The 18,987-nt window shown below is 49.3% G+C and overlaps 1 protein-coding gene across 2 annotated transcripts; it reads right to left on the bottom strand.

The window, feature by feature from the left end:
* Nucleotides 1–8,661: 8,661 nt before the first annotated feature.
* Gzmm (granzyme M (lymphocyte met-ase 1)) lies at nt 8,662–17,998 on the bottom strand. 2 transcript variants are annotated; one of them, XM_013022753.1, is made up of 5 exons: nt 17,928–17,998; nt 11,221–11,380; nt 9,880–10,018; nt 9,529–9,792; nt 8,662–8,915 (listed from the first exon to the last, which is right to left on the bottom strand). In XM_013022753.1, exons 1-5 carry the CDS (start codon nt 17,980–17,982, stop codon nt 8,754–8,756), a joined length of 780 nt encoding a protein of 259 aa, XP_012878207.1. In that variant the 5' UTR covers nt 17,983–17,998; the 3' UTR covers nt 8,662–8,753. The 2 variants fall into 2 exon arrangements, with proteins under 2 accessions (XP_012878207.1, XP_012878208.1); XM_013022754.1 differs by having other exon boundaries at nt 8,840–8,915; nt 9,519–9,792.
* Nucleotides 17,999–18,987: the final 989 nt, after the last annotated feature.

The raw sequence follows: 18,987 nt of genomic DNA, 5'->3' as shown, positions 1-18,987 counted from the left end.
AAAAAAAATAAACAAAAAACAAAAGAAGGGCTGGGCACTGGTGGCTCAGACCTATAGTCCAAGCTCTCAGGAGGCTGAGATCTAAGGATGCTGGTTCCAAGCCAGTCTAGGCAGGAAAGTCCATGAGATTCTTATTGCTGATTAACCACCAAAAAAGACAGAAGTGGAGCTGTGGCTCCAGTAGTAGAGCTCCAGACCTAAACACAAAAGCTCAGGGACAGTGCTCAGGCCCTGAGTTCAAGTCCCAGGACTGGCAAAAAAAAAAAAGGTGATGGTAGTTCATGCTTGTAATCCTACTCAATAGGCTGCACTCTGAGGATTGCAGTTCAAAGCCAGCCTGGACACAAAAGTCCCTGAGACTCTTATCTCCAATTAACCAGTAAAAGATCAGAAACAGAGCTGTGGCCCAGGTGCTAACCTTGATTGGAAAAGCCAAGAAAAACCATGAGGTCCTGTGTTCAGGTCTCAGTACCAGCACAAACTAAAATCGCCACCACCAACTACAACAAACAAGGTGAAAAGCTACATAGAGGATGAGAATGTGGCTCAGTTGTAGAGTGCCTGCCTGGCATGCATGAAGCCCTGGGTCAATTACTTGGTACCACATAAACAGAAAAAGCTGGAAGTGGTACTGTGGCTCATGTGGTAGAGTACTGAAGCTCAGGGACAGTGCCTAGGCTCTGAGTTCAAGCTCCAGGACTGGAAAAAAAGAAAAAAGAGCTACACAGAGGTGTATGGGAACCGAGAGGGCAGGGAAAACTGGGAGAGAGCAAGGGTAGGGGTGATATTGTCCAAAAAGAAATGTATCCATGCCTGCACTACTGGTTTAATGCCTGTAAAACTAGCTATTCATGAGGCTGAAATCTGAGGATCACAGTTCGAAGCCAGCCTGGTCAGGAAGTCAGTTGGTGAGACTCTTATCTCCAGTAAACTACTCAGAAAAGGCTGGAAGTAGCACTGTGGCTCAAGTGGTAGAGTGCTCACCTTGAGCAAAAGCAGCTCAGGGCCAGTGTCCAGACCCTGAGTTCAAGCCCTAGGACTGGTTAAAAAAAAAAAAAAAGCAACCCAATTTAAAATGATCAACAGCAAGCAGACATCAGGAGGATTATGGTTTGAAGCTAGCTTGCACCAAAAATGAGACCTCCATCTCAAGCAACGAGCCTGGTGTAGTGGAACATATCTACCATCACAGCTATGAAAGAGGCAATAAGTCTGGGCATGGTGGCTCACGCCTGTTATCCTAGCTACTGAGGAGGCTGAGAGCTGAGGATCATGGTTCAAAACCAGCACAGGCAGGAAAGTCCTTGAGACTTTTATCTCCAATTAACCAACACAAAACTGTAAGTAAGGCTAGGGTTCAAAGTGGTGGAGTGCTGACCTTGAGCAAAAAAGCTCAGGCCCTGAGTGCCCAGGCCCTGAGTTCAATCCCTAGTATGGGTAAGTAGGACAATATAAGCAGGGCCTTAGCACCTGTGTGAGTGGAGGGGTGGACTGTTGTGGGGAGGGAAGACACACATGATAAAGTCCAGGAACGGCACAGGAGGATACATTGTGGGTAAGAGTGGCATTTAGTGCAGAAGCCCGGGTAAGATGCCAATCCATCCAATCCTAGCCAAGAACAGAGCTTGGCGATGAAGAGCCAGGCTTTGCTGGCAAAGGGCTCCCATGTACATGGGAGAGTAGCTATGCCCCCATCCTGGGAGCCCCCAGCCCGGGGGCCTTCAAGCTTGAAAATCACAGAGGACAGTGAGAAGCTACGTGCAGATCGAGGGCTGAGCAGGGAAGAGCCAGCTGGCATCAAAGCCCCCAGGTCATAAACAACCCAGGCTGGGAGGAATTCCTGCCCTGGGTCCCTCTGCCTGGCCTCAGAAATCTCAGGGCTGTCAGGAAGGCTTTGTGTATAAACTTAAGCCCTGCCTCCTCTGGCAAGGTCTAGTTTTCTGGTCCCCTCCCTGGGAGTCCTTTCATAATCCCTGCATGGCCTAGGGACTGCCAGCTCTCCTCAGCTCTCTGCTCTACCTCGGCCTTCCAGGACTAACCAGGTTTAAAGGAGTAAAAAAAAAAAAGAGCCAGCCGGGTGCTGGTGGCCTCGTGCCATGAATCCTAGATAATCCAGGAGGCTGACATCTGAGGCTTGTGGTTCAAAGCCAGCCCAGGCAGAAAAGTCTGGGAGATTCTTACCTCCAATGAATCACGGAAGAGTTGGAAGTGGAACTGTGGCGCACAAAAGCCCAGGCCCTGAGTTCAAGCCCCAGGACTGTCACACACACATAAAAGTTATTTATAGATATATGTTAGGGTTTGCATATGTATTTCCTGGGGTTTGAATTCTGGGCCTTGTGCACTTGTTAGGCAAGTGCTCTACCACTTCACCTTCAAATCAGGCTTTTTTGCTTTAGGTATGTTTCTGCGTAGGGTCTCAAAAGTTTTGTCTGGGGAAGCCTTGGCCTACCATTGTCCTGCTTATGCTTCCCAAATAGCTGGGATTACAAGCATGAACTTCTGAGCCTGGCTGAAACCAACAGTTAAAATGCTTTTCCAACTTTTGTCTATGTGTGGTGGGGGAAAGCGGTGCTGGCACTGTGGCTTGAACACAGGCCCTGGGCACTGTCTCTGAGCTTTTTCACTCAAGGCTGGCACTCTACTACTTGAGCTACGTCTCCACTTACGGCTTTTTGCTGGTTCACTGGAGTTGAGTCTCATGGACTTTACCGCCTGGGCTGGCTTCAAACCTCCATTCCCAGATCTCAAACTCCTGGGTAGCTGGGATTACAGGCCTGAACTACTGGTACCTGGCTTTTTTTTGTTTTTGAGATAAGGGTCATGCTATGCTATCTCTCTGGCTGGCCTTTAACTCAAGAGCCTCCTGCCTCAGTCTCCAAGTACTGGGATTAAAGATGTGTGCGATCATGCCTGGCTTTCATTTGTTCTTTCCCCCAGGAAAATGACAGAGACCACATGTGCACCCCAAATCCTCCATCATCCTCAGATTCCCAGGCCTTCCAGCTGCACATCAGGGATCCTCTCCCTCTCCATGCTCAGGAAAGCATGTTTCTTTCTTTTTTATTTTTGCCAGTTGTGTGGCCTGAACTCTGCACCTGGGCGCTGTCCCTGAGCTCTTCAGCTCAAGGCTAGCACTCTACCACTTGAGCCACAGCGCCACTTCCGGCTTTTTTCTTTTTGCTTATGTGGTGCTGAGGAATCAAACCCAGGGCCTCATGCATGCAAGGCAAGCGCTCTACCACTGAGCCACCTTCCCAGCCCGAAAGCGTGTGTCTTCTAAGGAACCAATATATTGGCCAAGCAATGGCAAGGGGCCGTGGGAGCCCCTCACAGAGTTGACCAGTTGTCCAGGCATTTGATAAATGGAAATGCCAGGAAGGTGCTTTCTTCTTTTTCCAACTGTTAACTTTGAAAAGTCCTCACTCTGCAGAGAAATCATAACATCAATGCAGTGAATGACCGGTCAGTGCCCTTCACCCGGATTCCTTAGCTAGGAGGATTTGGTTCTGTCTCGGCACATGTGCCTCCTCTTCCTCTTTCTGTTTCTCCATCTCCTTCTGTCCTTATGATTTTGTTTTTCGGGCCAGTATTGGGGCTTCAACTGAAGGGCCTTCTGCTCTCTCAGCTTTTCACTCATGGTTGGTTCTCTACCATTTGAAACATACCTGCCGGCCAAGTATTTTGCTGGTTAATTGAAGAGTCTCTTGGCTACTTCATTGTGTAAACATTGCAAAGCATTTTCCTTAATAGTGATATAAAATAGGATTTTTATTTTTATTTTTGATTGTGGGGCTTGAACTCTGGGCCCAGGCGCTGTCCCCCAGCTCTTCAGCTCAAGATGCGTGCTCTACCACTTGAGCCACAGCACTTCTGGTTTTCTGGTGGTTTATTGGACATAAGAGTTTCATGGACTTTGTTGCCTGAGGTGGCTTTGAACTGTGATCCTCAGATCTCAGCCTCCTGAGTAGCTAGGATTACAAGCGTGAACCACCAGCACCTGGAAAAATAGGATTTTTTTTTTTAAAAAAAAGGAGTCTCGGGTTTATGGGGGGCACAGACTGTTTTTGAACCATGATCTTCAGATCTCAGCCTCCCAAGTAAGTTACAGGTATGAGCCACCAGCACCAGCACCTAGTCCTCTATCTCTATTTTTCTTTATTTCTCCTTCCTTCCTTCCTTCCTTTTTTTTCTTTCCTCTCTTTCTTTCCTTCCTTCTCTTTCTTTCCTCTCCTTCCTTCTCTTTCTTTCCTCTCCTTCCTTCTCTTTCTTTCCTCTCCTTCCTTCTCTTTCTTTCCTTTCTTTCTTTTCTTTCTTTCTCTGGGCCTGAGCACTGTCCCTTAGTTTCTTTTGCTTAAGGCTAGCACTCTACCACTTGAGCCACAGCACCATATGTGGTACTGTGGAATCGAACCCAGGGCTTCATGCATGCTAGGCTAGTGTTCTACCACTAAGCCACATTCCCATACCATCTGTCTCTATTTCTCTATTTTTTTTCTCTCTTTTTTTTGGTCGGTCATGGGGCTTGAACTCTGTGTCTGGGTGCTGTCCCACAGCAATTCAGCCCTAAGGCTAGCAATCTATTACTTGAGCCACAGTGGCACTCCCAGTTTTCTGGTTTATTGGAGATAAGAGTCTTATGGACTTTCTTGCCTGGGCTGGCTTTGAACTGCGATCCTCAGATCTCAGCCTCCTGAGTAGCTAGGATTATAGGCGTGAGCCATTAGTGCCCAGCTTTTCTATTTTGTTTTGTTTTGATGCTGGTTCTGGAGCTTGAGCTCTATGCCTGGCTCTTGTCCCTTAGCTTTCACTTAAGGCTGGTGCTCTGCCACTTGAGTCACAGCTCCACTCCAGATTTTTGGTGCATAAGTAGAGATAAAGGATTCACAGACTACCCTGCGTGGGCTGGCTTGGAACTTCTTGAATGGTTAGAATTACAGGTATGCACTGTCTCTGTTTCTATCTCTATTTCTGTCCATGTCTGTCTCTGCCTTTTATTTCTTTTTGTTTCTCTTTCCCTTTATTTCATGTGCTGATCTTGGGGCTTGAAATCAGGGCCTAGTTTGTCTCTGATCTTTTTTTGTTCAAGGCAGATGCTTTACCACTTGAGTCACATTTCCATCTTCCACTTCCAGCTTTTTGGTGGTTAATTGGAGATCAGAGTCTTACAGATCTTTCCTACTTGGGCGGATTCTGAACCACAATCTTCAGATCTCAGCCTCCTGGGTAGCTGGGATGACAGACAGGAGCCCCAGGTGTAGGCTCTGAGTGTTGGTCTTATCTGTCTCTCTCATTTCCACTTTTCTTCAGAACAACTTGGAAGTCAATGACAGGCATTGCGAGCTCCAACCCTGTGCCCAAACCCTCTGGTGCTTGGGTCCCTCCAGTATCAGAAAGAGATGCAGAGGTGAAGGTGCTCACAGCCCGGGCCTTCTGACCTCACTGTGGGCCAGATTCTCCCACAGCCCCCATTTTGGCCTTTCTGAACTTCTTCTTCATGGTGGAGTAGCCCAGGTTCCAGTCTGCCTTCACCTTCTTCATAGCTCGGCCTGGTATGTGGCTTGGGGCTGAGGAGCCAAGCCTGGTGTCCAGTGTTTGTGCCTCTCCTAGGTGAGTGAGGTCTACCTAGTCTCAGGTATCCTGAGAATTTCAAACCAGGACTATAGGTGGAGATGGCGCTTATGCAGACGTGGTGAGCTCAGGAGGGGTGGAAGGTGAATCCTAATGCAAGAGGAGTGACTCCACACAGGGAGAGGGTGTGACAGGTGAGGTACACATGGGTGACAGAGCCACAAGCCCAGTGACACTCAACGCTGAGAGGCAGGAAGGACTTTCCTGGAGCTCAGTGTACCTGAGACCTGGGGCTAGGGCCTCTGCCTCTGGGGTTGAGCTCCCAGCGTCTCCACCTGCCTCAAAAACAAAAAAACAAGACACTGGTGACTCATGATGTAATTCTAGCTACCCAGGAGGCTGAGATCGGAGGATTATGGCTTGAAGCAAGAAAGTCAGAGAAACTGTTATCTCCAGTCACCACCAAAAATGCTGGACGTGGGGTTGTGACTCAAGTGGTAGAGGGCTAGCCTTAAGCAAAAATACAGCTCGGGGCCAGGCGCCAGTGGCTCACACCTGTAATCCTAGCTACTCAGGAGGCTGAGATCTGAGGATCACATTTCAAAGCCAGTCCGGGCTAGAAAGTCCGTGAGACTCTTATCCCCAATAAACCACTCAGAAAACCAGAGTGGCCCTGTGGCTCAAGTGGTAGAGGGCTAGTCTTGAGCAGAAAGCTGAGGGACAGCTCCCAGGCCCAGAGTTCAAGCCCCATGACCAACCAAAAATAAATACATAAAGCTCAGAGATAGCACATAGGCCCTGAGTTCAAGCCCTAGGACCAGCACCAAAACAAATCAAAACAAAACTGAAAACCCCCCTGGCAGGGGAGTTTTGTACACAGTCCAGGGTTGTGGCCTAGCCCAGCCATACTGTCTCTCAGCCCCAGGGCTCCAGCTGGCTCACTGAGTTGGGTAGGGACCATCCTGGGCCCCAGGATCAGCTGAGAAGACCACACAGCCAGATAAACTACTTTCCCATTCCACGCCATGCGCCTTCTCTCCTCTGTACCCAGCTGGAGCTTTCCTAGGACCCTGCTGGGGAATAGGGGAGCCAGTGGCCCCAGCCCTGCTGGCTGCTTCCTTCTCTACCTTCTCTAACCAGGCCTTACTAAGAGGACTTCAAGGGACCTCTTGCTGCTCTCCAGAGCAAGCACAGAGCTGGGAACTCCATGTTTGTCCACAAACATCTCTTGGGCTTGCACTTCAGAAAGGGGCAGTAAAAACTATGACTGTGTATAATGGCAGGAGGTACAAAGGGTCCAAATGTCTGTGGAAGGATGAGTGTGTGGAAAAGGTGACGTGAGGCTGGGCATGGTAGTACACGCCTGTAATTCCAGCATGCAGGGGCTGAGGAAGGAAGATTGTGAATTCCAGGATTATGCGGCCAGATTCCACAATGGGCTATTTTTCCCACTGGGAGCTCAGGACATGCCACTTCCAGATAAAGTGTAGGAGATGAGAATCTGACACCTCAAACACACATTCATGTAATTAAAAACTATAGGCGGTCAATGTGTGTTTTTGGTTTTGTTTGTGTCAGTCCTGGAGCTAATGTGCTACCCCTGTGTTCCAGGCTGATGTCCTATCACTTGGGCCACAGCTCTGCTTCTGGTTTGCTGGTGGTTAACTGGAGATAGAGTCTCATGGACTTTGCTGTCGGGGCTGGCTTTGAACTGTGATCCTCAGATCTCAGTCTCCTGAGTAGCCAAGATTGCGGGCGTGAGCCACTGTGTCCAGCCATGGCTGCTTTATAAAGCAGCTCTATAAAGCAGGCTTTTTATGTTGAGACCTTTGGAACACTTGTCCTAAATTACCAGGAGCTTCCAGTGCTGGCAGAGGCAGGGCGGGCCTCCCTGAGCCTGGAAGGAAGCCGCTTGGGGCCAGACCTGGGTCTCTGGAACAAAGTACAGAAGGCAAAATAAAGCCAATTAAGATGTTTAAATTACATTGTGGTAATTTTGATCTTTGACATGGCTTTGGCATACTTCCAGCTTCTTATTCTGAAGACTTCAGACTTGGGAGTAGCTCTGAAAAGCTGCTTCTGTGAGTGTGCTGAATGTGTGCACACAGGCACACTGGGTCCTAAGACTAGAACTCAGGGCCTGAGCTGTCTCTGAGCTTAAAAACTCAAGGCTAGTGCTCTACCACTTGAGCCACAGTACCACTTCTAGCTATGGAGATGAGTCTTACGGAGGGCTGGGAAGGTGGCTCAGTGCTAGAATGCTTGCCCTGCATGCATGAGGCCCTGGGTTCGATTCCTTGGCACTACATAAGCAGAAAAAGCCGGAAGTGGGGCTATGGCTTAAGTGGTAGAGCGCTAGCCTTGAGCTGAAGAGCTGACGGACAGTGCCCAGGCCCAGAGTTCAAGCCCCATGACCGAAAAAAAAAAAGTCTTATGGACTTTCTTGTCGAATGAAGCTGGCTTTGAACTACAGTCCTCAGATCTCTGCCTCCTGAGTAGTGAGGATGACAGGCGTGAGCCATTGCTGCCTGGAAATAGGCTGCTTTTGGAGTGATGGAGTGTTCTAGAATTAGAGGTGGCTGCTCCACTCTGGATTGTACTGATTGTACTGAAGCAGGACACTGGTGTCTCACACCTGTCATCCTAGCTACTCAGGAGGCTGAGATCTGAGGATCGCAGTTCAAGGCCAGCCTGGGGAAGGAAAGTCCGTGAGACTCTTATCTCCAATGAACCACCAGAAAACCAGAAGTGGCGCTGTGACTCAAGTGATAGAGCACTAGCCTTGAGCAAAAGAGCTAAAGACAAAGCCCTCAGTTCAAGCTCCAGGATGGGCACTGACAGAAACTTGAAGGACATTCTGGTCCTTTTCCTTATGAGTGCCAGCGTCCTCACCCGGCTCAGTAGCTGATGACAACTATGTCCCCTGCCCACCTAGCAGCTCCTTGTACCAGCTAGTGCCCTCTTCCTTCCCCCTTCTGGCACCTGCACAGCTGGGTCACCATGAGAGGGACCTTGTCAACCATCCAACAAGGACACTGAGATGGGCCGCAGGTGGGCCACGTCAGTTAGCTCCAGACTCAGACATTCTTCTTCAGTCACCATTTATTGGCCCTCCAAAACACCTAGCCCCGTCCCACGTCCCATGCCCGACCTTCCCATCGCCCTGAGTATCAAACTAGAGGCTAGGGTGACCAGCGGCCGATGATCTTCCTGATCCAGGGCACATAGGGGGACACGGCAGTGGCCACGGGGGGCCTAAAAACATTGATGCAGGTCTTGGAGCTGAAGGACAGAATTCCATCCACCTGGCCTTTGTCACATATGACCGGCCCACCTGAGTCACCCTGTGGGAATCAACACAATTCAGGTCAGCCTCTGTGTCTAAGGAGACAGCTGAGTCTGTTCCCTTTTCCTTTCTTCCTTTGTAATCTGATGGTATTTCTGCTCCTCCTCACCCCAGGGCATTTGCACAGATTGTCTATTCTATGGTACTAGAGTTCATATTGGGGTTTTTGCTGTTTCCTGAGGGTGAGGCCCTAGGTGACTTGTACCTCAGCGGTTTTGTTTTTGGTTTGGTTAGTTTTGGGGGCCAGTACTGGAACTTAAACTCAAGGATCTTCACTGTCACTTGGCTTTTTCATTCAAGAGTAGTATGCTACTGTTTGAGCCACAGTTCCACTTCTAGCTTTTTGGTGATTAGAGATAAGTCACCCAGACTTTTCTGCCTGGACTGGCTTCAAACCATAATCCTCAGATCTCAGCCTCCTGAATAGCTAAGATTACAGGTGTAAACCACCAGCGCCTGGCTAGGTCCCAGTGTTTTAATGTATTCTTGTTAAGTCTTGTCCTCTTGGATTCCCTAAGGAATGAGACTCAGGGTCTGGTCTTGGCTCAGCTGGGACTCTAGCCAGGCAACCCTGCCAGCCTGGGCTCTCCCGAATGCCCACCACTCAGAACCTTGCAGGGAGCCTGGTCCTTGGCATCAGCAGCCAGGCAGAGCATGTGGTGGGTGATGTTTCCATTCCAGAAGCGGCTGTTGTTACACATCTTGGCATGCAGCACACGGACATCCAGCTCGTGCAGCCTGAGGGCCAGGCGCCCAGTGGGGTGGGTCACTCCCCAGCCGGCTACGCTGCACTTCGTGCCTGCTGGTATGGCACGGCGCCTTCTGGCCACCGCCAGGGGCTGGATGGTCCTGCTGGGTTTCACCTTTCCATCCAGCTGTGGCAGGACAGGAGGGGCAGTAATGTGCAGGGTAGGGCCAGACGGGTCCCCATGGCAGGCCCTCTGCCCCCTCCATCCACACACCTTCAGCAGCATGAGGTCATTCTCCAGATTCGGCTTGAAGCCTGGGTGCCTGACAGCGGCCTTGATGTGGAAGGTGAGGCCGGGGTCATGGCGATCGTGGAGGCCATGGAGGCCCAGAACCAGCCTCAGCAGCTGTATCCTGTGGATGGAGCAGAATCAAAGGGACAGACATCCCCACTCCCCACCCCAGGCTGGGAATGTGGCTTAGTGGTAGAGTTCTTGCTTAGCATGCATGAAGCTCTGGGTTCGATTCTTCAGTACCACATAAACAGAAAAAGCTGGAAGTGGTGCTGTGGCAGTGCCCAGGCCCCAAGCCCGAGGTCTGGCCAAAAAAAAAAAAAAAAAAAAGGCTGGGCGCAGGTGGCTCACACCTGTAATCCTAGCTACTGAGGAGGCTGAGATCTGAGGATCAGGGTTCAAAGCCAGCCTGGGCAGGAAAGTCCGTGAAACTCTTATTTCCAATAAACCACCAGTAAACCTGAAGTGGCGCTGTGGCTCAAGTGGTAGAGTGCTCGCCTTGAGCTGAAGAGCGCAGGGATAGCTCCCAAGCCCAGAGTTCAAGCTCCAAGACCGACAAAACAAAACAAAAGGATAGACCAGGCCAGGTGGGGGTGGCTCACACCTGTTATTCTAGGTACATCTGAGGATGGTGGTTCAAAGCCAGTCTAGGAAGAAAAGTCTGTGAGATTCTTTTGTTGTTGTTGTTGTTGGTTGTAGGGCTTGAACTCTGGGGCTGGGCACTGTCCCTCAGCTCTTCAGCTCAAGGTGAGTGCTCTACCACTTAAAACACAGCACCACTACAAGTCTTCTGGTGGTTAATTGGAGATAAGAGTTTCCTGGCCTTTCCTGCCCAGGCTGGCTTTGAACTGTGATCCTCACATCTCAGCCTCCTGAGTAGGTAGGATTATTATAGCCACCCACCTTTTTTTTTTTTTAGTCAAAACTTGCATTTTATCACTTGGCTGGCTAATTGGAGATAAGAGTCTCACAGACTTTTCTGCTTGGGCTGGTTTCAAATCACAATCTTGCGAACTGTCTCCTGAGTAGCTAAGATTACAGGTGTGAGCCACGGTACCTAGCTTCTCTTTAGTAGCTCTTTGATGATGTCAGAGACTCAGTTTCCTCTGATGTTGGCTCTGCCCCTCTGGCAGGCCATATTATTCTGGTGACCCCAGGGAACACAAATTTCTATGTTTCTAGTTGGAAGAAGGCCAGCGCATGGAGCCCCTCTGCGCCCCCGGCCTCAGCCATCCCCAAGGTAGGAACCAAATCCCTCAGGATCAGCCGTCCGGGAGGAATGGAGAATGGAGCACCTGGGGACAGAGAGGAGGGAGTACTCACGGTGCTCTCAGACAGTGGGCTGCGGTCAGCACCCACTGGCGGTCCACCAGGACCCCCCCACATAGGTGTGAGCCAGCTTTCTGCAGTGAAGCCATGTAGGGACGAGAGTGGGGGGTGACTTCATGACCTCCAATGATTTTGGTCTCCAGTGAATCGCTAGCTGGGGAAGGAAAACAGATAGGCCCAGTGAGGGCTCATGTGCCCACTCCACGCAGAGACCCTGAACACCACTGAGGTGTCATCATAAGCAAGCCCCCTACGGCCTCCATCTTTGACCTGCTCCCCATTCTAAGTCCTATCCTCTGCTCAGCAGCCACTGGTGAGGTTTAAAACGTCAATCATGCTGAGCACTGGTGGCTCACGCTGGTAATCCTACCTACTCAGGAGACTGAGATCAGAGGATCACGGTCTGAAGCCAGCCCGAACAGAAAGTCTGTGAGTCTCGTCTCCAAACAACCACCAAAAAGCCTGAAGTGGAGCTGTGCTTCAAGTGGTAGAGCACTATCTTTGAGCAGAAAAGCTCAGGGACAGTGCCCAGGCCCTGAGTTGAAGCCCTGCAACTGATAGAAAGAAAAAAAAAAGGCTCATGCCTATCATCCTAGCTACTCAGGAGACTGAGATCTGAGGATCCAGGTTCAAAGCCAGCCCAGGCAGCAAAGTCCATGAGACCTTTTTTTTTTTTTGGTGGTCATGGGGCCTGAACTCGGGTCTGGGCGCTGTCCCTCAGCTATTCAGCTCATGGCTAGCACTCTACCACTTGAGCCACAGCCCCACTTCTGGCTTTTTCTGCTTCTGTGGTGCTGAGGAATCAAACCTAGGGCCCCATGCATGCAAAGCAAGCACTCTACCACTGAGCCACTTTCATAGGGCTTGAACTCTAGGCCTGAGTGCTGTTCCTGAGCTCTTCAGCTCAAGGCAAGTACTCGACCACGTAAGCCTCAGCACCACTTCCAATTTTTTGGTGGTTCATTGGAGATAGAGTATCATGAGGGGCTGGGAAGGTGGCTCAGTGGTAGAGCCCTTGCCTTGCATGCATGAGGCCCTGGGTTTGATTCCTCAGCACCACATAAGCAAAAAGAAAAAAGCCGGAAGTGGCACTGTGACTCAAGTGGTAGAGCACTGGCCTTGAGCTGAAGAGCTGAGGGACAGCGCCCAGGCCCAGAGTTCAGGCCCCACAACCGGACCCCCCCCCAAAAAAAAAAAGAGTCTCATGAACTCTCCTGCCTGGGCTGGCTTTCAACCGTGATCCTCAGATCTCAGCCTCCTGAGTAGCTAGGATTACAGTGCCCAGTCATGAGAATTTTGTCTCCAATTAACCACCACAAAAAGTCAGATGTGGAGGTATGGCTCAAGTAGTAGAACACCAACTTTGAGTAAAAAAGGGAGAGCTTGAGACCATGAGTTTATACCCCAGTACAGGTACATGGACTTGTGCATGGATATGCGCACACACGTGTGCACACACACACACACAATTAAATCCATCATAATCTGGCACCAATAGGTCTGATACATAATCCTAGCTATTCAGGAAGCTGGGATTCAGAGGATCTCAGTTCAAGGTCAAGCAGGTAGAAGCTGGGTAATCCAATCCTTTTTTGTTGTTGGTGGTGGTCGTGGGGCTTGAACTCTGGGCCTGGGCGCTGTCCCTGAGCTCTTCAGCTCAAGCCTAGTGCCCTACCAATTTGAGCCACAGTGCTACTTCCAGTTTTCTGATGGTTCGTTGGACATAAGAATCTCACAGACTTTCCTGCCCGGGCTGGCTTTGAACTGCAATCCTCAGATCTCAGCCTCCAGAGTAACTAGGATTACAGGAGTGAGGGTAACCCACTCATGTCTAATTAACCAGCAAAAAGTTGTGCTGGAGGTGTGACTCAAGTGGCTAAGTGCCAGTTGAACAAGCAGGAGACCTTAATACAAGCAATATAAACAAAGTCAGTCATAGGTAGTGGGTGCCAAACACCCAGAGATTCTGGCCCTGTGGTTGTGCCCAAAAGACACAGTGCTTTATCCACAGGACACCTGAACAGCCTGGTGCACAGTGGCATGCATCACGATAACCTGCAGTGTTCCTCCATAGACACGAAGCACACAGCACACTCCGTCCACGTTGGAACATCACACAGCCCTGAACAAGGGCTGTGACTGATGTTATAATGCAAAAGGACTTGAGGACTCAATGCTCCGTGAGAGCAGCAGACACAGAGGGCCCGGCAATGTGGGGCTTCCTTGGCAGGAAACATCTGGAACAGATGAATCCAGTGACCAGAAGTAGATTTGTAGGTTTCAGGGCTGGAGAGGAGATGGGGTTTAAACTCACAGCCTTAAAATTGCATAAGTTATGCCTTCAGGCCTTGGTCCATTAGTTAGTTTTAGATGGAGTCTCTTGCTTGGCTCCCAGGGCCAGCCTCTGACCCTGATCCTCTGGCTTCGGCCTGCATTTCTCTTGCCTCAGACCATGATTGTTTTACCTATGCCTCCTGGGCAGCAAGCAAGTGCCTCCATGTCTGGTTTATTCTGTTGATATACGGTCTCATAGGATAGGAATGTTTTTGTGTTTGTGTGTGTATCATAGAATGTTCTAGAATTAGAAAAGCACTAAAAATAAGACCTGTAAACTGGATGTGTGGATTGTATAGCATGTGAATTATTTCTCCACAAGCCTATCACAACTGTAGATTTAATTTTTCTAGTGTGTGTGTGTTGGTCCTAGGGTTTCAACTCAGGCCTGTGCATTGTCCCTGAGCCTTTTTGCTCAAGGGAAGTGCTCTACCACTTGAGCCACTGCGCCACCTCTGGCCTTTTGGAGGTTAACTGGTGATAAGAGTCTCAGACTTTCTGACCCGGGCTAGCTTTGAACCTAGATCTAGTTCATTCTCCTGAGATATGCGTTAGCCACCAGCACTTGGCCTGGCTAAAATTATTTAAAACAATCATTTAAGGAATTGATAAAAAGGGATCATGAGAATCAGCTGAAAAACCTTCCTCATTTCTCATCATGTTTTAGTGTATGTGCGGCCGAAGCGAGCACTCTTATGAGCGCTGTTCCTGAGCTGCTCAGCTCAAAGCGAGCGCTCTACCACTTGAGCCACAATGCCATTTTCAGTTTTCTGGTGGTTCATTGGAGATAAGAGACTCATGGAGGGCTGGGAAGGTGGGTCAGTGGTAGAGTGCTTGCCTTGCATGCATGAGGCCCTGGGTTCGATTCCTCAGCACCACATAAGCAAAAAGAAAAAAAAAAGCTGGGGCCTGAACTCTGGGCCTGGGCCCTGTCCCTCAGCTCTTCAGCTCAAGGCTAGTGCTCTTACCACTTGAGCCACAGCACTACTTCCAGCTTTTTTTCCTTTTTGCTTATGTGGTGCTGAGGAATTGAACCCAGGGCCTCATGCAGGCAAGGCAAGCGCTCTACCACTGAGCCACCTTCCCAGCCCTCCCTGAGACTCTTATCTCCAATGAACCACCACTGGCTCAAGTGGTAGAGTACTAGCTTTGAGCAGAGGATCTCAGATATAGTGCCCAGGTCCTGAATTCAAACCCCACGAAAAAACTGGGGAGGGTGTGTTGGAGGTATACTGCACCAGGTAGAGTGTTAACCAAAGAGCAAAAGCAGGGGCTAGGAAGGTGGCTCAGTGGTAGAGTGCTTGCCTTGCATGCCTGAGGCCCTGGGTTTGATTCCTCAGAATCACATAAGCAAAAAGAAAAAAGCCGGAAGTGGCACTGTGGCTCAAGTGGTAGAGCGCTAGCCTTGAGCTGAAGAGCTGAGGGACAGCGCCCAGGCCCAGAGTTCAGGCCCCATGACTGGACCCCCCCAAAAAAAAATAAATAATAAAAATAAAGAGCCAAAGCAGAAAACACCCAGTTTGATTCTGGTCTTGGACAAAAAAAAGTCTTATGGATTTCTGCCTAGGATGTCTTTGGATTGAAATCCTGAGATCTTGGCCTCGTAAGTGGCTGGATTCCAAGGTGTGAACACCCGTGCCCAGCCTTGGCAGTTTTCTTTATTCCTTGAGCCTCAGCTTCCCCTCCATCAGCGATGAGCAGGACAGCCGCGTCACCCCACGACAGCAGCTGTGGGAGAGCCACGGAGCACAAGAGGGCCCTGCAGGTCAATGTTTCTCCTCAAGGCAAAGGGAAAGGGAAAGCAGTGCGCGTGCGTGCGTGCCGGTCCTGGAGCCTGAACTCAGGGTCTAGGCTCTGTCCTTGAGTTTTTCACTCAAGGATAGCACTCTGCCATGTGAGCCAAAGCACTACTTGTGGCTTTTTGGATGTAAATTGGAGATGAATCTCACAGACTTTCCTGCCTCGGCTGGCTTTGAACTGTGATCCTCGATTGCAGCCTCCTGAGTACTGAGGATTACTGGTGTGAGCCACTAGTGACCAGCCAAGTTATAGTTTCAGCCAGAGAGCTGGTGGGTACCCTTGACACCTGGGCAGTAAGAGCATGACATCCTGCCACTGGCACAGACTAAAACCCTCCAAGGAAGCAGCAAAAGGGCCTCAGGCAGGGAGGGCCCATCATTCCCACACCCTGAACTATGCAACTTCTCTCCCTATAAAGGATCACTGAGGCCTGATGCAGACTCATGCCTTTAATCCCAGCTATTTGACACAGAAATGTGAATGATAGTAGTACCTAAGCAAAATTCAGTGAGACTCCATCTCAACTAGCAAACCTTGTGTTGTAGTTCATGGCTATAATCCCAGCTATGAGGGAGGTTGAAGTAGGATGTTCAAAGTCTAAGATGATCTGGGCAAAAACTATGAAATCCTACCTAAAAAATAACCAAAGCCAAGAAAAGGGTCTAGGGTATGATTTAGTGAATACTTATCTAGCCAGAGCAAGATTCTGAGTTCCAACCTCACCATCAAAAATAAGTAAATAAGTAAATCAAAATAAAAAATAAGTAGATAGCTGGGTGCTACACTGGTGGCTCACGCCTGTAATCCCAGCTACTCAGGAGGTTGAGATCTGAGGATTGAGGTTCAAAGTCATCTGGGGCAGGAAAATCTGTAGACACTCATCTCCAATTAACCACTAGAAAACCAGAAGTGGCCTGGGGGCTGGAAGTAGTAGAGCACTATCCTTGAGTGAAAAAAATTCAGGGACAGCACCCAGACCCCGAGTTTAAGTGCTACAATTGATGAAAGAGGCTAGGAGTATGGCTCAGTGGTAGAGCGCTTGCCTAGCATGCCTGAAGCCCTGGGTTCCATTCCTCAGTACCACATCCACAGAAAAAGCCAGAAGTGGGGCTGTGGCTCAAGTGGTAAAGTGCTAACCTTGAACAAAAGCAGCAGCTCAGGGACAGTGTCCAGGCCCTGAGTTCAAGCCAAGAAGAAAGGAAGGAAGGATGGAAGAAAGGAGGGAGGGAGGGACACACACACACACACACACACAACACACACACATGATTGTCTGGGTTCAGAAAACACATGGTATTGCCCATGTAATTGTAAGTCCTCTGTATGGTATTCTCACAAAAAAAAAAAAAAAACACATGGTAGCACTGAGGAGTGTAGTTTGCTCCCATAGCTCACTCTCAAGTGGCTCAAAATAGACAAGACCCAGAGACAGACACAGACAGACAGACACACACACAAGCACATGCACACGCAAGTGCCACTGTGGTAAAATGTCCTCAGCTGAGGGTGAAATGAGCTCACTAGGCAATGCTCTATAATTTCTGTAAGCCCAGAATCAAGTTAACATGGTCAGGAAGTTTACGTTTCTTGTCATGGTAGCTGATGGTCTGGATGTCATCCCTATTTAGCTATAAGGCACTTTTCCTTTTGGAATACTGGGACTTGAACTTGGGGCCTCACACTTGCTGGGCAGGCACTCTACCACTTTGAGTCACAAACAACCCCCAGCCCTGGTTCACAGCTTCTAAACCCCATGTTTGTCTCCATATATCAAAAACACTCCCGGAACCCTGTGGCTCACACCTGTAATCTTAGCTATTCAGGAAGCTGAGATCTGAGAATCTAGGTTCAAAGCCAGCTTGGGTAGAAAATTTCCTCAGACTGTCTCCAAAATAGCAAAGTGCCTGATTGGAGGTATGACTCAATTGGTAGAATACCAGCTGTGAGCAAGCAAGCTGAGCAAGAGCATGAAGGCCCTGAAATCAAGCCTCATTACTGATAGAAAAATCCAATCCAAACAAGAACAAAAAACCCACTGCTGTTTTCCTATATTTTATGTGGATGGCACAAAAAAATGTAAAGCACCAAGTTGGAGTCAGGCCTTGTGGTACGTGAGTGTTATCCTTCACCAGAAGGCTGAACAACAGAAGGATCTGGAGTTCAAGGCCAGCCTTGGCTGCAGACTGAGACCCTAGCTCAAGAAGCAAAGCGATGGACAAGTACAAGCAAAACTTTCCTCCTTCAACCCCTCCTGTTCTTAATGTTATTAACGGTGTACAAGAGGCTTCTTGTACATTCTCTTAAAAGCCAGAAGGCTTTTGGGTGGTTAATTGGAGAGAATTCTAAAGAACTTTTCAGCCCATGCTGGCTTCAAACTCTGATCCTCAGATCTCAGCCTCCTGAGTAGCTAGGATTACAGGCCTGGTCACTGGTGCCTGGTTTATTTCCTACTTCTTCACTCAGACCTAGGATTCCCACATCTACTGCTCTCCCATTCAAGACCACCTCCCTCCAACCCTGAGCTCTAGGCCTCAGTTTCCCCATCATGCTCCCAGCTCCCCCCTCACCTGCCCACAGTGCCCCCAAGGCAAGCAGCAGCAGCAGGAACCAGCGAGCCTCCATCTTGCTGCAGGGTGTGTGTCCCCTGTCCCCATCCTGTGGGCACAAGTGACATTCACAGCTCCACCCTGTACACCAGGCGACAACTCCACCTATGGCTGGCTCACTTTACTCATAAGCAGCTCACTGCTTCTAAGCACACGCACTGGAGACAAAATCCTCATCAACCACAAAAGGTCACAGTCTCACAATTACCCAAGTATTTACCAAATCCTCCATCCTATGTTACTGTGTGATATTTAGTATGACTTTGTGTGTGTGTGTGTGTATACGTATGCACATGCGTGCATGCCATTCATGGGGCTTGAACTCAGGGCCTGGGTGCTGTCCCTGAGCTCTTTTGCTCAAGGCTAGCACTTTACCACTTTGAGCCACACCACCACTTCCAGTTTTCTGGTGGTTAACTAGAGATGAGTCTCACAGACTTTCCTGCCCAGGCTGGCTTCGAACTTCAATTCTCAGATCTCAGCCTTCTGAGTAGTTGGATTACAGGCATGAGCCACTAGTACATAGCTATAACTTGATTTTTCTTGGGGGAGGAGGGAGGTCACTGGGATTGGAACCCGGGGCCTGGTATGTGCTAGACAATTGTGCTGCAGAACTATACCCCCAGCACCATTTTTAAAGCAACTCTGGGATTTGACCTCAGGCCCTCACATTTGCTAGGCATTTTAATACATGCTTTGTTTGTTTTTAGCCACATCATCCCTTCTGGGCTTTTCTGTGTATGTGGTACTGAGGAATTGAACCAGGGCTTCATGCATACTAAGCAAGCACTCTACCACTGAGCCACATTCCCAGCCCCATGCTTTCTTTTTATACTTTACTAATTTTACCACTGGAGCTGCTCCCCTAGCCCTAGCTTGCTTTACTGCTTTTAGGTGAGGACTCTTGCCTACTTTTCCCCCCTCAAACCATAATCTTCTAGATCTCTGCCTCTGAGTGGTTGGGATTACAGGCATGAGCCACTGTGCCTGGCCCTTTTTTTTTTCTTTTGAGACAAGTCAC

The sequence above is a fragment of the Dipodomys ordii genome, unplaced genomic scaffold (genome assembly GCF_000151885.1).
Source record: "Dipodomys ordii isolate 6190 unplaced genomic scaffold, Dord_2.0 Scaffold64, whole genome shotgun sequence".
In the NCBI taxonomy this organism is placed as follows: Eukaryota; Metazoa; Chordata; class Mammalia; order Rodentia; family Heteromyidae; genus Dipodomys; species Dipodomys ordii.
The sequence above is the reverse complement of the archived record's forward strand: the minus strand, read 5'-3'. Positions and strand labels throughout refer to the sequence as shown.

What these genes read in the sequence shown, in the direction of transcription:
- Gzmm (XM_013022753.1), bottom strand. Translation starts at nt 17,982, where the DNA reads ATGGAGGCTCGCTGGTTCCTGCTGCTGCTGCTTGCCTTGGGGGCACTG. An exon ending in ATGACCTCATGCTGCTGAAG is followed by an intron (nt 9,793 to 9,879) that starts GTGTGTGGATGG and finishes GTCCTGCCACAG; the next exon opens with CTGGATGGAAAGGTGAAACC. An exon ending in AGGACCAGGCTCCCTGCAAG is followed by an intron (nt 8,916 to 9,528) that starts GTTCTGAGTGGT and finishes TGATTCCCACAG; the next exon opens with GGTGACTCAGGTGGGCCGGT.